The sequence below is a fragment of the Pseudonaja textilis genome, chromosome 2 (assembly GCF_049901715.1).
Source record: "Pseudonaja textilis isolate UNSWEBS1 chromosome 2, rPseTex1.2, whole genome shotgun sequence".
Lineage (NCBI taxonomy): Eukaryota > Metazoa > Chordata > Lepidosauria > Squamata > Elapidae > Pseudonaja > Pseudonaja textilis.
Window position 1 is genome coordinate 227,471,108 of NC_141991.1, and position 17,079 is coordinate 227,488,186.

Consider the following 17,079-nt stretch of genomic DNA (forward strand, 5'->3'; position numbering starts at 1 on the left):
AAAAACTTTAACCTTAGACCAGTGGTTCCCAAGTGGATGGTACCACCCCCTGGGAGGCGGTGGGGTGCCTTTGTGGGGTGCTGAGAGGCAAGGGGGCCGGCAGGGGGGCACTAAGAGGCGGCAGGGGGGTGCTGGAGGTGAGCGGCAGGGCACAATTCTGGGGTGAAAAAAAATCCCGCTGCCGCGTTCGAGGCAAGGCCCCGTAGGATCATCCCACTGACTTGCACACTTTGGTGCAACGAGCTCCACCCCGAATGCAGCGTTGGGAAAGCCGCTGCCGTGTTCGGGGCGTTGCCCCGAATGCAGCGTTGGGAATAGGAGAGCAAAGCCAGAGTGGCTTTGCTCTCCTTTTCAAACATCCTGCCGCCACCGCGTTCTACCCCATTGAGCCCCCTGCACTGGAGGCACCTGCCCAAGCAAGTCTGAACGGAGCTGTGCACGAAGTCAATGGGGTGAGCCTGAGAGAGGGAAAGAGAGAGGAAAGAGGGAGAGAGAAGAGAAAGGGAAAAGGGAAAGAAAGAAAAAGGGACAAAGAAACAGGGGTGGATGGAAGGAAAGGACAGAAAGAAAAAGTAATAAAGAAGGAGGGAGAAGAAAGATAATGAGATATCTATTCTAGTCCAATCACCTGCTCCAGCAGGGTTAGAAGGGAGTATGTGTGTGTTCTCGTAATTTACCAATACATTTTGATTTTGCCTTCTTCAGAATTGGCACTGTAATACATTGGGGAAAAGTAATTTTTTAGGGTGGAGATCTGGTCCAATGGATCCTGTTTAAAGCCTCAACAAAATGTGAGAGCTTCCTGATAAGTCTTGGCCATGTTTTGTCCACAAAACCTTTAATTAATAGAAGCTAAAAATGTTTCAATGTGCTGGCAAAGACGCTGGCAAAGATGTTTCAATGTGGAAAAGGGCCTCTAAACTAGGCCTCATTTCAATCTCTCTCTCTCTCTCTCTCTCTTTCCCCCTCCCTCCCCACTCCATCCCTCCATGCCCCCCTTTCTTTGTCCCTTTTTCTTTCTTTTCCTTTTCTCTTTCTTTTCTTCCTTCTCTCTTTTCTCTCTCTCTCTTTCTCTCTCCCAGGCTCACCCCACTGATTTGTTGCACCGCTCCGCTCAGACTTGCTTGGGCAGGTCCCTCCAGTGCAGCAGGCTCAATGGGGTGGACCTGCAGGGCCGGTACCTAGAACGCAGCAGTACCAGCACGTTTGAAAAGTAGAACAAAGCCAGAGGTTGGTAATTTTTGATGCAAAGAATCACAAAAGCTTCTGGGTGGTGCACAAGAAGGGACACACATGTCAATGCAATTCAGCAACATAAAATAAAGAAATACAAATAAAACAAATCAACAAGAATCGGCAAAGCATCTCTGATTAGATTTTATTCACTACTAGAATCTAATCAGAGATGCTTTGCCTGTTCTAGTCCAATGACCTGCTCCAGCAGGATTGGAAGGGAGTATGTGTATGTGTGTGAATGGCTGTCAAAACTCCAAAAACAGGTCAAGTGGTTCTGGGGAAGCCCGTCATAAATTAGAACACTTGCTAAGCAACCAGCCATTAAGTGAGGACCACTTGTATTTGGTTTGCCAGTCACCAAACCACGCTCACCCAGTCATGTGACCAGCAAGCCACGCCACCAGTCATGTGACCAGCAAGCCATGCCCACCCAATCATGTTACCAGCAAACCACACCCTCAAATTAGGCCACGCCCACAGAAATTTGAATCTCGCTCCTGGGTGGGTGGCACTGAGGATGAGTTTGTAGCACCAAGGGGACGGTGGACTGAAAAAGTTTGGGAACTACTGCCTTAGACTGTCTACTATTGACCTCACCCCTTTCCTAAGAGGTCTGTAGGGGGCGTGCATAAGCGCACCAATGTGCCTACCGTCCCTGTCCTATTGTTTCTTTTATATATATATATATTTTAATTTTTCTTATATGTATCCATGTATTCAAAACTATGTTTTTACTTATACCTATTATCTTGTAAGCAATTGACAAATAAAAATAAATGAATAAATAAATAAAAAATTAAAAAAAAGATTGACTCAGCTTTCCATCCTTCCAAGGTCAACAAAACGACCCAGATTGTTGGGGGCAATATGCTGACCCTGTAAACCACTTAGAGAGGGCTGTAAAGCACTATGAAGCAGTATATAAGTCTAAGTTCTATTGCTATTATAGCAACATACAATCCTTACCTGAACTATATGTGGCATCTGCAATTTTATTACCACCTATATTGTTAGCGTTATTAAAAACAAGCTGCCAAATTAATCAAGAATTTTTGTTTAGTTAATAAAAAGGTTGTATTTACTTTGCATATACCATTAAAATAATCCCAATGATTTCTCTAGAAATTATAGGCCACTATTAGAATCTGCAACACAAATATCTAGATAGAGAGAGAAATTATTTACAATTTGTAACGATCAAAATACCATTGTTCTCTAAAATCAATCAAAATCCTGTTCTGAAGAAAATCATTCTGAAAACAAGTAAATGTAATAAAGGAACATTTATGTTTGAAGCTCAAAAAAAAAAAAAATCAGATATACCTTTATGCCATGAAATGTGGCATCGTCCGCTAAACTGAATTCATTCAGTAGGTTTTCTATGCATTACATTTGTGTCAAAAGGAATCTACTATATCATATATAAATGTTTTTACTGAAATTGGCTGTACCTGTCTGACCAATAGATTTAAGGAAATCAGTAACAAAAATGTAAAACTGAAGAAACCACTGACAAGAACCTGCAGTGTGCAATCATTTGAAACATCTCATAATATATCTGCTCTTCTACACCTCTGGGTATGTGCCTCTCCCTGGTTATATGAACTTTTATAAACTGAAGGGTTTGCCAAATATGCTGATGTTCCCCCTATGTATCTTTGAGTGGTGCTATTAGAGTTATATAAGGATTAGTATTCAGAGGACTTAGAATATCAATTGTTAACCCTAACTTAAGCAAGTTCTTTGCCAGTGTGCAAAAACAACAGCCTTATGATGGCATTGGAAAAACTTTATAGCTTTTGCATGACTATCTAGGAAGTTCAAGTCAAAAGAAGTTATTTGAATCCAACTTACATTACTACTCAGAGTGTTACACCAAATATGTAGTTTACTACCAGTAGCAGTTACTGTTGTGTTCTCAAGTACAGAATAAAAATTTATGACAATTTGTTTAAAGCCACATCCATGGGAAAACACATATTCATTACAACATTATTGTGAAACAACTAATAAAGACCATGTTGTTGACTTTGGGATATATCCACACACAAATTGTATTTGGATGATAAATCTAAACCACACTAGCAGGAAATATACAATCTTTACATGCCATAAGAAATGGCTTTACCATTGGACACAGTCCAACACACCCCACAGATACCTGGCGGGCAGTTTTTATTCTCCACATAGCTTATAGAGGGTTATGTGCTACAGCTGTGAACTATCTTGTGCCAAGATGCACTTGCTGCTACTATTATGAGAAAAACAACTTTCAGTAAAGACCTTACTATTTCCTTTCTGCACACTATGACAACCACCTAACTGTTCAAATAAGCGAAGAAATCTTTACTGTGTATCAAGTAAAAAAGTGATACACAAAACAATATCAAATATTAGCAAAAAAAGATCACGCTGCAAATAAATATATTATTTTTCAAACACATCCCATCTGACATAAACTTCATCAAATGTAGGATTCATTGGTTACAAAAGAAGATAAAGACACCGACTTCAAAAAGTTTCCAAAATACATGTTTTCTTACCTGGTGCAGGTTGTCTCTCATTCAATTCACTTGTAATTAACACTTCCAATATTTTTATATGTTGTTCACTGTCAGAGCTGTAAAAAAAACAACAAGAAAAATCACCATGTGTAAAATAAAAAAGATTTGTAGGGAAAAATTTATGATTATCATTGAAGAAAAATTTATAATTATCGAGATTCAGGAACATGTATCTTACCTGGCTACTGGAGATCTGAACAGCAAAAGGCTAAAAATTTCAGCCAGAGATTTTGCATTTAAAGAGTTTTTGGTAGAGACTTGGCAAAGTTTAGAGAGATGTTTAAGGAGATACTGGAGTGTGAGCCAATACTGTTGAGGTATGTTGGGAGATCTGATGAGTCTTTTCAAAGCTTGAGCATATTCTTCTGAGTTCTGTACTTCTGGAAAAAAAAAAATCCTTGTCAATTTAAGATCACCAGCAATTGTTCAAAACAGCCATGGAAAAGCATCAATTTTGCAAGAAGACATCAATCCCTTTAATGTAAACTAAAATACTTTTCCTTACAACAATGAAAAATTAAAGAAGCGTGGATGGGAAAAAATCAATTACATCAAAGTCAAATTGAAACTGAACTATAATTAGATGAAAACCACTAAAAGTTAATGCTGGCAGAAATCTGCCCTTCTCCTCACGTGACTAGGTAATTTCTGAGATGTAGCAGATAAGGCTCAAGAACGCAATTCTAACTTTGAAAGTTGTATCCTGTCCCCATAATGAGCAACTGAATTTGAAAACTGAAAAGGTTAAATACAGTCTGAATTCATAATGAAGAGACAGACCTTATCTCTAAGTCTTTATTGTACTGCATCCCAAATTGCAAATGGACTTCAGAATCATGTCTAGCTAATACATTTACCTTGTGCATACAGATAAAAGGTTAACAATTAGCTCTTTCTACATACGAATCCTTGATTGGTTAACCAGTGTTTGAACAAATAATATCCTCGCCAAGTTACATGGAGTTCTTAACACTAAGATCTATTTTGTACATGAGGTTTTTAAAATGTACACATACATTTTCAATTGTGGGTTTTACAGGTATGCATGCCAGAGAACAAGGTCAGCTGCATATAATCCCAATTTATGCGTATCATGTAATGGAAGAAGCTATTATAATGTGCTTTTACATTATTATGTTGGAAAAAGAAACAAAACTCATCAGCAGCATACCATAACAAACTAAAATAACATTCATACAATGATGTAATTATGTAGATGCCATGTCTGATACAATGACATGAACATTGCATAATGAGCATGCTCTGCAGAAATAAGGATCCTCAAACATCCAACTCTACCAAAAGTAACATTTATAAACATACCTTGTGCAACAGAAATCATTTCATTGTAAACAGATGCTGGAATGACAGGATTTGGCAAGTCTAGAAAGTACCTCTTCAATGCATCTGTTAAAATGTGAAGTTCAATTTCCTCAAAATCAACTGAAGAAACCTCTAAAAAACACAGAGACACAAACATGTTATGCACTACATTTTGCAAAGAGCTTTACTTCACTCAGGGAAGTATATTTAAATGAATGATAAGATCTGGGCATTTTACGGCCTTCAGCTGTCCCTGTCTGGCAGAGGTCGGGACAGAGACCCTCTATATCAATCTCAGTTTCTCATATGGCTCCTTGGGAAAATTAATTGCCCATTCCTGATCTATAGCAACTGGAGGTTTTATCCAAATGTTGGGTATGACCTCATGACACAAGTACAAAAGTTTGTGTTGTGATGTCCATTCCTTTGCCCATCCCACACAAGCAGTGTTGAACAATATCTGCATTTAACTCTCACAAGAATTATTTCTAGGAAGGGAATCCTGTATAAATACTACCTTTTGCAGCATTTTTCTTTTCATCCCCTCTCGGTAAAATGCTACTACAGGCAGTCTTCAATTTATACTGTTTATTTAATGACCAACAGAAATTACAACCACCTCTGAAAAAGTGACTTACAATCTGTACTCCCACTTATGACCATCATCCCATCCCGCAGCCACATGACTGAAATTCAGATGCTTGATAACGAACTCGCATTTGTGATCAGTTGCAATGGCCTGCAGTCACGTGACTGTGATTTTGTGGATTTTTTAAAAGCAAAAAACAGCCATAGGATTAGCTGGATTCATTTAATAAAAATTGTCAGACAACAGGATCCAACTTGATTTACGACTGTAACAATTTAGGATGAAAATTTTGGTCCCAATTGTGGTTGTTGAGGACTTCCTGTATAGTAGGTGACAGTGGGAACTTTTGGGTATGTCTTGAACTTTTTCTACTGCTTGCAGAGACATTTGTAATGCTGATGTGTTGTTACTGTGACTGAGTTCCCCGATATACAGATGACAGAGGCAAACTATAATTTATTGGTAAGGATAGTGGTATTTTCAAATATTCTATGATTGGATCTCTTATGATCTACTTTTCAATTTACTGGAATGTCATCAATAACAAGTATCCCTTTCCCTCACTTCCTTAGCCCATGTAATGAGAGTTCCTTCTACCACTATTTCAAATACTATTTCTGCCACAGTATTTGATATATCTCACATAATGGAATTTAAATGTAATAAATGGCGTTGCTATCTGAAAACAAATTACATTGATCTTAAATGATTATCCAGTTTGATTTTTGAAAATAGTTGTGCTTACCACACTCAATAATCTGTCTTAATTCAACACTGCTGCTTGACCCTTGTGACTTATACAATGACGAACATTCCAGACCTTAAAAAAAGAATTAAGAAAAACAGAATGCATTAAGTTTTGTGATGCTGAAAATTTCCTGTAGCCTTTGGTTGTTTATATTTCCTCCATGTTCTTGTATAATTATGTTCGCTATCTTTCCTTTGCAGAAACAGTATGGCACTCTTGCAAACTCTTGACTGTGTAACATTATTAATCTAATTTTATATCCAAAATCCTAACTTGAGAAAGGCCAAAACATCAAGACTATAAAACAACCAAACCAAACCTTATGTGTTAAGCTTATGTGTTCCTAAAAGGAGTGCTGAGGATCTTAAGTTACAACTTAAAGGTTCTAATTATTATAATAATACTGTAGTTCAGTTAGAACGGAAAGGTAGGTATTTTCTACTATAATAGTAGGTTTTGATTTTATTTAGGGTAGGGCTGTCAAACTCCCAGCTCACAGGCTGGATATGTCACACTCTGGCCATACCCACAGCCAGTTTAGTGAAGGGGGAAAAAGTCCCGATATGTCAAGTGACACCGAGTTCGACACCCCTGATTTAGGGTCTCCTGTAGCTTATTTTAATTTTTAAAGAACTATTTATAGCATCATAATAATGAAAGAGAAGGAGGAGCATCTGATCTCGTATGTCAGGGGCCCCCTGGTCCATGGCCCAGTACCAGTCCATGGCGAGTGAGCACGCAAAGCTTCATTTGCACAAATGTGGGGGAACTAGGTTATGTACAAAAGAATCGCTTCCTCTCCTCCATCTCCACTGCTGCTATTGCCCTTCCGTGGAGCCAGAAGGGTTGGGGACTTCTGACCTAGGTAATGTAGGACCCTTAATTCTGCATGCTATGACATGCAGAAAGGCCAATTTTGAGCCAATCACTCCTACTGCCAAATACCCTGACTAGTTTCTATGGTAGAAAATGGAAATAGTGAGAACGCTGCCTTGAGCTGCCAAATAAAGGAAAAGGAATAAATGTAATACATTTTGCATTAGGCAGCAATCTCATTATTTGAAATTATCAAGACTGTGCTTTCAGTGATATTTTTTTCTGCCCCAATTAGCCTCCATTCATAATTTTGTAACTACAGCAGCACTGGCAGTCCTCTTATCAACTGCTTCGTTTAGTGACCACTCAAGATTATGATGGAATCACCACCCCCTCCTAATTTTGCAACCATCACATTGACAATGGTCACAGTACTCTGGTATCACGATTGCCATTCCTGTACTTTATACAGCTGGAGTCTGAAAAGCAGAGTCGATTTTTTCAGAAATAACTGTCTGCAAAAAAAAAAAAATCTATACATTTTTTCATACACCTTTTTTTATATGGAATGCATTTGGAAATAGAGAAAACCTAGGGCAAGTTGGGAGTGAATGCTTAGTTCAATGTAAAACAAAATCAGGCACGTGTTGTATGTGTTGAAGGTAACACAAGTACTATTTTCTTATCAAAGGAAGTATTTGAGGTTGTTGCCATTTAACACTTGGCCCACGCAAGAGAAGTTGTGCGTAGCAAGCACAATGCTAAGAAATTTCATCCAACTCCCTTCCACCTTTGCACCATCACCAATAGCGAAAATTGTTTTTTTAAAACTTCAGCATCAATTGAAAAACTTATCACAGCAAGTTTTAAATCAAGGTAAGAAGAGATAAAGTGAAATAATTTGGTAGAGGAAACAGTCTGGTGCAGTGGTTAAGGCTAGAAACTGAGACCATGAGTTCTAAAATCCTGCCTTAGGCATGAAGGGGCTGGATGCTCTTGAGCCAGTTCTTCTGTCTGAGTCCTAGGAAGGAAGCAATGGCAAACCATTGTTGAAAAACCTTGCCACGAAACATGCAGGGACTAGTCTAGATAGTCACCAGAAGACAACATTGTCTTGAAGATACAATTGGAGGGGGGGGGGGCAGAAGGAGGGAGAATAATTCTTAGGCATAGGAACTACTTCCCTGTTGTGTATTTTGCCTGTTTACACCATTCTTAAGGAAATAAATGTGAGGCAACTTAGATGAACTTTATAAAATAGATTTTTTTGTCAAACTAATTATTTTGTCTAAGTCAAAATAATTTGCTTCAATTATGCAAAGTACATTGTTTTCAATTTTATGTCTGTTTCTTAGCTGTTTTAGGAAAATGTTGTTAGATATGTTAATATATTCTACCCTATTCATACCTTTTCTTTCAATAGCTTCCACTAATTTCACAAGAAGAGGTGGTGCACTTTCTGGAGGGGAAAACTGCTCACAAAGATCTGAAAGCGTAAAAACTGTAAAACAAACAAACAAAAACAAATAAAATTCAGCTATGCTTGAAATTTCTAAAAAGACTGAGATATAATGCACCTGATTGTTTAAAATACCGAACAATTTCCCTTTATCAACTGCACTTGTATTTTTTTCTTCAGTTCTTCATATACATCAAAGTTCATATTTAAATCAAATTATACACAAATTAGTGGTAGCATGAAGTGAGCATTCCTATGTTAGAATTAGAATTCTTTTATTGGACAAGTGTGATTGGATACACAAGGAATTTGTCTTGGTGTAAATACTTTCAATATACATAAAAGAAAGATTCATTCGTCAAGAGTCGACAATCATAAGGTATGACACTTAATGATAGTCATAGGATACACTCAACAATCAAATCATACTAGGAAACAGTCAATATAAATCGTACGGATACAAGCAATAAAGTTACAGTCCTACAATCACAAGTGGGAGGAGATAGGTGATAAGGAGTGATGAGAAGATTAACAGTAATAGTAGTGTACACTTTGTAAATAGTTGAACAGTGTTGAGGGAATTATTTGTTTAGCAGAGTGATGGCTTTCGGGAAAAAACTGTTTTTGTGTCTAGTTGTTCTGGTGTGCAGTGCTCTATAGCGTCATTTTGAGGGAAGGAGTTGAAACAGTTTATGTCCGGGATGTGAGGGATCTGTAAGTATTTTCACAGCCCTCTTTTTGACTCATGCAATATACAGGTCCTCGATGGAAGGGAGGTTGGTAGTAATTATTTTTTCTGCAGTCCTAACTAGCTAGTGATTTCTGTATGAACCATTAATGCAGTGAGATTTTAAAGCAAACATTTTGAAAGAAATACAGGAGATAAATTCTCATTCTCTCTCTGTACATTTATGTATATGTGTGTGTGTATACACACATACAAATACATATATCCATACATACATCCCTCTCTGTGTGTGTGTGTGTGTGTCTTTATAAAAATAAACTTCATAATATAATGCCATTAGCAAAACTAAATGATTCAAGCTTAGGAATATTTTTGCAATCAATCTGGATGCTACAACAAATAGAAAGCTGAGCTCTGAAATATGTCAAGTGCTATCCAATTTGTATTTATTTGGATATAAATCCAACGCTTAGTGGGGCTTGTTTCTAAATGTGCACATATTATGATAACCTTAATGTGCTAGACAATTTAATTAAAGTCTTTCTAATTTCCTGCAAAGAAAGCAAGATTTTAAAAACAATACTTTAATGAGGGAAGGAAATAGGGCATCTTTTCTTCCAAGTCATTTGTTTGTAATGTTCCTGGAAATGAATCTATGTTTTAGATGAAATATTGTTATTTAAAATGCAACTCATCTAGGACAACTAGGATTTTCTTTCTTGCATTTGCTTTTTGCTTTTCCCCCTCATCCAGTTCAACATTCCAATAAGTTTTATTAAAATTAATTGAAATTGGATGGAAACGAAAGGTACCAATAAAGTGTAATTGTAGGTCAGGGTTCAAATAAGGAATAAATGGTGCTCTCTGGTTGTTTCCTTGCAGGTATTTCATTACCCAAACTAGGTAACAACATCAGTACTAGACTGAAATGAAATGAAAGACTTCTTTGTCTCTGTGCCCTGCAGTTCATTAAATACGCTTCACTTTTCCAATTCAGAGAATTTGGGACCCAAAAGGAACTAATTTCTTTTACAGAAACTGCTTACAGGGAAAAAACATCCTAGTAGATTCTACTCATAGTAATTAAACACATAATGAACGAATTATTATCATACCAAAAAAGGACATTTCAACACACTTTAATTTTTTTTTAAGGAACATCTTCCAGTTGCAAAGCTTTTGTATAAACTTCCTATACCATTAAAAGTGGACCTCGACTTACATCCATTTGATTAATGATCATTTCAAGTTACAATGGCATTGAAAAAAGTGATTTATGAATGTTTTCCACACTAATGATCAATGCAGTATCCCCACCATCACATGTTCAAAATTCAGGCACTTGGCAACGGGCATATATTTATGACGTTTGCACTGTCCCGGGCTCATGTGGTCACCGTTCGTGCTAGTTTACAAGAAGCAAAATCAATGACAGAACCCAGATTTGTTTAACAACTGCATTATTCAATGAACAACTGCAGTGATTTGCTTCACAACCATGGCAAAAGGATCATAAAATGGGGTAGAAGTCGCTTAACTACTGTCTTGCTTAGCAACAGAAATGTTGGGCTCAATTGTGGTTGTAAGTCAAGGACTACTCATATACTACAGTTGGGACTGTCAACATTAACTTTCCACCTTTGATGGCGGTGGTGGGGAAATCAAACTTTTTGTCCTCATTTAGGTTAAGAAAAAAAAATCAGGAAACATTTGCATTCCAAATTAAATTAAATATTCTTAGTCCAAAATATCATTTTACATGACTTACAAAAAAGGCCAGATTTAGTCATGATGCTTTTACTTTTTAAAATGATGCTGCAAACACATGGTAACAAATTGGAATGAAGTTTAATAATCCACCTATCAATGTCGAAACAAGCTTTGAATATGGATGAGAAACAATAGAGCAGAAAATTATCATGTATCAAAATATAATTAGAACTAAGCAAAACCAAGGAGTACAGGTTGCCTAATGACCAAAGTAATGAGACCTCCCCATGGGTACTTAAGACCAGGTTCTGAGTCCCAATGGTCGCCCCCAGGATATGTAACTGCATTTTGGGTGCTTGGCAACTGGCCCACATTTACAACTGCCTGCAATGTCCCATTGGCCATGTGACCATGTTCTATTCAATTTTTGCTGAAAAACAGCATTAAGTTCTAGTTTCCAGCAAAATTAGCTCATAGTGAACAATGGATTTTCTTAACAATTGCTGCAAAAAGGTCATAAAATTTGATCAGTCATATGGGGTGATCCATTTTATGGCCATCCTGATTTATGACTTTAATGGGTAGGCTCCATTATGGTCATTAAGTTGAGGAATATCTATAAATCAAACCAAACCATAAAAAGAAATAGGTTAGGAATATAACTAACTAAACTAGCCTACAACTAAGACATTATCAAGATACTATATTAATGCCAACATGCAATCTGTAATGATCATGCACAAAATAAAACAAAACATAACAAGTAGTCATCAACCAGTACCTGACTTTAAAACTATCTTCTGTTTTGAAGTGCGTTGTAAAACTGCCCAGAGATTTGGAGACCCAAGTCCACTCTTAAGAATCTGAACAATTTTACAGATTTCTTTGCTACAATCCAGTATCAATTTTTTACTTAAAGTAATCATCTTAGTTTTTCCCACATGAAAAAGCACATTCTTCGGTTTTATTTTAAGCCGTATAGTCTCCAAAACGTACAAGCCACTGAAAGTGTCCCACTGAGCCTTCTTCACTGGTCATTAAACATTTATCCCAGGTTTAACGATAAGGCAGAAATGCTAGTTCTATTTTTATCTCGTCACCGTTGTAACCAATCAAATTAAAAAGAGATTGGGATTCCTCCAATCTACAAGCTCTCCCCTTTCACTAACGGAGACAGGCCTGAACAACATTTAGCAATGACAACGTGTGAGCTGACAACATACTTTGTATTTAAACACTGCCAACATAGTTACAAACTGCAAGATGAAACCAGCACACAGCTGCACATTTTGGAGGAGTTCTCAGTAAAAAGAGATCTTCAAAGTTATTACCTGGCAAAGGTGCATGGAAAACTAAAGCTAGAAAATTGGCTCTGCAAGTTCTCAAACTTTTCATTACTGCTTGAGGAAGCATGAAAGTGGATATAATATAATTTATAACTTAATCTGCCTTGTAATCAGACATAGCATGGAAAAAAGAGATTCATTTAGTAGAAGGTATACAGGAGACAAATATTATGATTTACCTCCAAAGCCGAATCATTCTTTTATGTTCAGAGACTTGTGCAAAACATTTTGTGTTGCAGGAGTACTCCGGGGAAAGGAATTATTATGTATCTGCTCAAAAGATTGTTATCATATAGATAAAATGACTCAGATATGTGAATTTTATAGTCAAGGTTCATGCTGTACAAACACAAACTAGACTTCCATAGCCAGCCACTTTCAGCTAAATATACAACTGAAAAGATGCTCAGGTTTACTTAATCTGGAAAATGATGATGACCAAGGAGAAAGATGAGATTGTGCTTCAGAAGGAAATTAAAGCTTCTCAAGAACATAGATAAGATTTGTACCCAATGATTCAACAGGGATTCAGTAATATAACTTTCTCTACGATTGTAACAAATATGCTTAGGTAAGAGGGATGAGAAGTTTAATACAAAACACTTCCATTCTGTTACCAATAAAACCTGAACCCAGTCTTGATTTGAATGATACTTTATTTTTTGGATTGACTCCATTTTATAAAGGATATTCCATTCCATGCTAGTACAAAGGTATACATACCTTTGTTTCAAAATTTCCTTTTTCAGAGCCAATCATCAGAGTGTGTGAAGTGCTCCCTGATTTAGCAAACATTTTAAATTAGAATCAGTATAATATAAAGCAAACAGATTTGGGAATGAAAGAAAATTTGATTTCTGACAAAATACAGTAGCGACATGCTAATAAAATGCATCTTCCAATAGAGAATTCCTGATTTTGAGTCAACTTTTTGCAACAGTACAATATTAGTGCCCTGTATTTTCTTTAATTATTATAATGAGCGCTCCAAAATATGTAGGCTATCAATTTAATATGCAGCATAGTATCTCGTGTTAAAAGGAAGTGATATTGTCTGTATGATAGGGAGGAGTTTTGTACATGATGTACTATCAGATTAGGCTGTGGTAACATTATGAATTATGAGCTGTCATCCAGTTTTTCATGCGCTAAAGAATTTACTTCTTGGAAATGGGTGCTATAAATAAGGCAACAGATGTTTTTTATTGGCTCCAACTGGAACCTCTTTTTCCCCCCAATACGATATGAGTGAAAATATCTGTTATGTGCTGCTACTCTATAAACTGCGTATGAAGTAGCATTTTCATTCGCAAAAGTTATGACACTTTTTTCTACTAGATTTCTTTTATAAAAATCCCAAAAGAAAAATAATAACAAGAAGATGTAATATGCATTTTGGAAGAACTAAAGTAATAAATAAATATGATGAGCTTCCCAGGGCAATTGTGTATGTGGGTGTATGTAACATACCATGAACATAAATATTTTTGTTAAAAAGCCAGACTGTGCGACATCTTCAAACAAGGTTTGGATCTGTGGTCCCTGGAATCAACAGTGAGCCTTCAATAGTTGACACTGCCAGAATTCCTTCTGATCTGCTAGTTATTACTAATAATGGTGTGTGGGAAAGATCCTGGGCAGAGACATTGACAAAATAATGGTCAGAGAAGAGACAATATACCCTATAACTCGATAATGGATGGACAAGAAACTCAAGAGTTAAGAAAGAGCCTTTTTACTTTCTTCTTACCTTGAAATAAGTATACGCACCTCCACTGGAAACTAGAATACATTTTTCCAAGATTATCTGACTATGTTTAAAAGAAAGAAAAAAACCTGCTCAGACATTTAGAACTATCCAATATTTCTAGAAGTTAGAAATGTAATAAATCAATCAGTATATTCTTAATTATTCTGATTCAAAATTTGTAATTTACTTTACCTAGTAAGATTTAAAGATTTCTAAATAGACAATGTTCCAGTTTTTTACATTCCCAGTAAGTTCTATTATCAGCAGATAAGCTTCAATATGTTCATCTGCCTATTCAAATAACACTCTCCTAAAACAATCAAATAACGAAGTGTGCACACATGTACTTTCCTATAATCTGTCAGAAGTTGCTCTGCCAAGCGCAAATGGGTTCCTGCAGTAATTGCTTTTATATAACTCTACATTCACAATTCCTTGACATTCAAAAATTATAGTTATCATTATGTTCCGTCCATCTCTTGTTCATGGCTCCTATTCTCCCTCCCAATTTTTTTTAAATGTCATTTTTAAAAGGCAGAGGAGAAAAAACAAGGAACAAAAATAGGTATGCAAATGAAAGCATTATATATAATGACATTCCAAAGAAATAAATGACCATATTTACAAATGAAGTTAAGTAAAATTCTATTTTGATTATTATATATGTTGTATACAAGATGTTTTATTTTAAAGAAGAAATAAATAAAGTTATTTTAAAGAAATTGGCAAAAAACCCTTTTAGAAATCTGGCACAGAACGATTTAATTTGAAAAGATATTCTCAGGATATTGAAAAGCTGAAAGACCAAAACAGGCACTTCACATTTTACATAAAGCTTAAATGTATGGAGGAGACATTTTGGCTCCTTTTTACTCATGATATAGTGTATTTAGAAACATCCCTTTATTATCTTCATATATTCACATATTTTTTTGTTCCACAATGGAACAAAATCTGCATTGTTAAAAGATTATAAAGATCCAGTTTGGGCTAGAAACTTGGAAAGTGAGTTGGCAGTATTTACTTCCAGGGTTTTTTTTTGGGGGGGGGGGAACGGGGGACAGGACATCCATTGGGAAAATGGATTTGCTTAACGATTTTAGTGCTTTCTTTTAATGATTCTCATAAGAAATGCTTGTTAATTTTGAATCTAGTTTTACAACCACAATGGCTTACAATCAAAATGATATATGACTCAGTTATAGTCATAAGTTGAGGACTGAGTATAGGGTACATAAAGTGGATACTATAGCCCTTATAGTCACTCACTTTGAGAAAAAAAAATAGGTGATCAGTAATCAGAATACCTCAGAAATGCTTGCTGCGCTATGTATCTAGCGATGCAGTGGGACTTTACTTTACTTTGCCCTATTCTGTACAAAACTTCAAATCTATTACAGAAAATCCCCAATGAGATGCATGAGAAAAGGAGAATTTGAAATGTCATGCCACATGTAATTATAATCTTTTACCAATATACTTGAGGAGACCCACAAAGATGACCTTGGAGTAAATATACAGAAATAGTTACAAAAACAAGTTTGTGTTAAGCCCAGGAAATGCATGAGAAAGTAGCTGAAACTTCACTCTAAGTCACTGGGGTTTGAGAGAGAGGGAAGCAGATGTTCAAGATTCTGTTATTACAGTCTATGTAGTACAGTTCTAGTCAACTTTATGGTGTTTCTTTCCTGATGTGTGTGTGTGTCTTTATAATACTTACTTACTTTTTATTTAAACATTTTAATCCATGTGAAAAACATGAGCTAGTTATAAGCAACTATTCTCACAGATGTTTTTCACAGATTTTTCCATCTAACCTAAAAAAGTCAACCATTTAGCTCCTATGGAGTATTTAATAATACTTTCCAAACAGTACAGTATAGAACTCAAATTATTATTTGTGGGTATAGCAATAATTAATCTTGTTTTCTTTAGGCTAATAGCAATCCAAGGCTATTTTTGAAGTCCTATTTTATGCTACTTTTTCAGACAAAATCTGCAAACTTCTATGAAATAGATGAGAACAAAAGCAAGAATCTTGTGATAATTCTGTTGCTAAAGTATTTTAGCCACTGAGATTTATGAAATAATGTCATCCTTGATTTAAAAAAAAGATTATATAGATTCTTTCATTTAAAATGGTATATACATAAGCTAAAAAGGGTATTTTGTCTTTCTCTTCAATAAACTGACTATATGTGTGTTTTGGAGGAAACATCTGTAGTTTAAAAAACTACATCAACATAAATCAATCTTCCCCTTTTCAAGTTAGCAATGCAATCTGAACAAAAATCTGTTGATAGTGTTTTTATTTTAATGGTGCTTTCAACAATTATGTATGTATTACTGTTAAAATACCTCAATTTGAAGTTTCAAGTATATTTCAATAAGGAGAGTAAATATAGATGTATAGTTTCATACAATATAAGAATTTTATGCCCTTGGGCATAGAAAATTTACAGTGTGAAGTTTGATGTGGATTTGGAGCTTTTATCAATTGTTTCTAAAAAGAGATTTAATTTGGTCAGTCACACAAAAAATATTGTTATCCTGCCTCCACCACACCTAATTCACCATTATATCATTTTATATTATTTCACATTGGGGAAAGAAAAGAGAGAATATAACCTCTGCAAAATCAATCAATTAATCACACACACACAGACACACACTGCAGAACAGGAATTATTGTTTGTTGCAAGCAGAGAAATGGCTGCAGGATCCAATCTGGGTCAGTCCCTGGGACCAGAGGTTTTGTCTTCTGAACTTTCGGACTCATGCTGGAGCCCATCGAAAACCTCTGGTCCCAGTGATTGACCCAGATTGGATCCTGCAACATTATCTTGGGAC

The 17,079-nt window shown here is 36.0% G+C and overlaps 1 protein-coding gene across 5 annotated transcripts in view; it reads right to left on the reverse strand.

Annotated features, from left to right (window-relative positions):
- The window catches only part of PIK3R1 (phosphoinositide-3-kinase regulatory subunit 1), a 62,223-nt gene that overhangs the window by 19,625 nt on the left and 25,519 nt on the right, over window positions 1-17,079 (reverse strand). For 3 of the 5 annotated variants that reach the window (XM_026717444.2, XM_087927206.1, XM_026717453.2), the window contains exons 3-7: window positions 8,685-8,777; window positions 6,458-6,532; window positions 5,124-5,255; window positions 3,979-4,180; window positions 3,780-3,856 (exon numbers count right to left, since the gene is read on the reverse strand). In XM_026717444.2, the coding sequence (XP_026573229.1) occupies window positions 3,780-3,856; window positions 3,979-4,180; window positions 5,124-5,255; window positions 6,458-6,532; window positions 8,685-8,777 (579 nt within the window). Of the gene's footprint in view, window positions 1-3,779; window positions 3,857-3,978; window positions 4,181-4,580; window positions 4,642-5,123; window positions 5,256-6,457; window positions 6,533-8,684; window positions 8,778-11,914; window positions 12,338-17,079 lie in introns of those variants that run through there. The other 2 variants (XM_087927207.1, XM_087927209.1) reach the window with 2 other exon arrangements.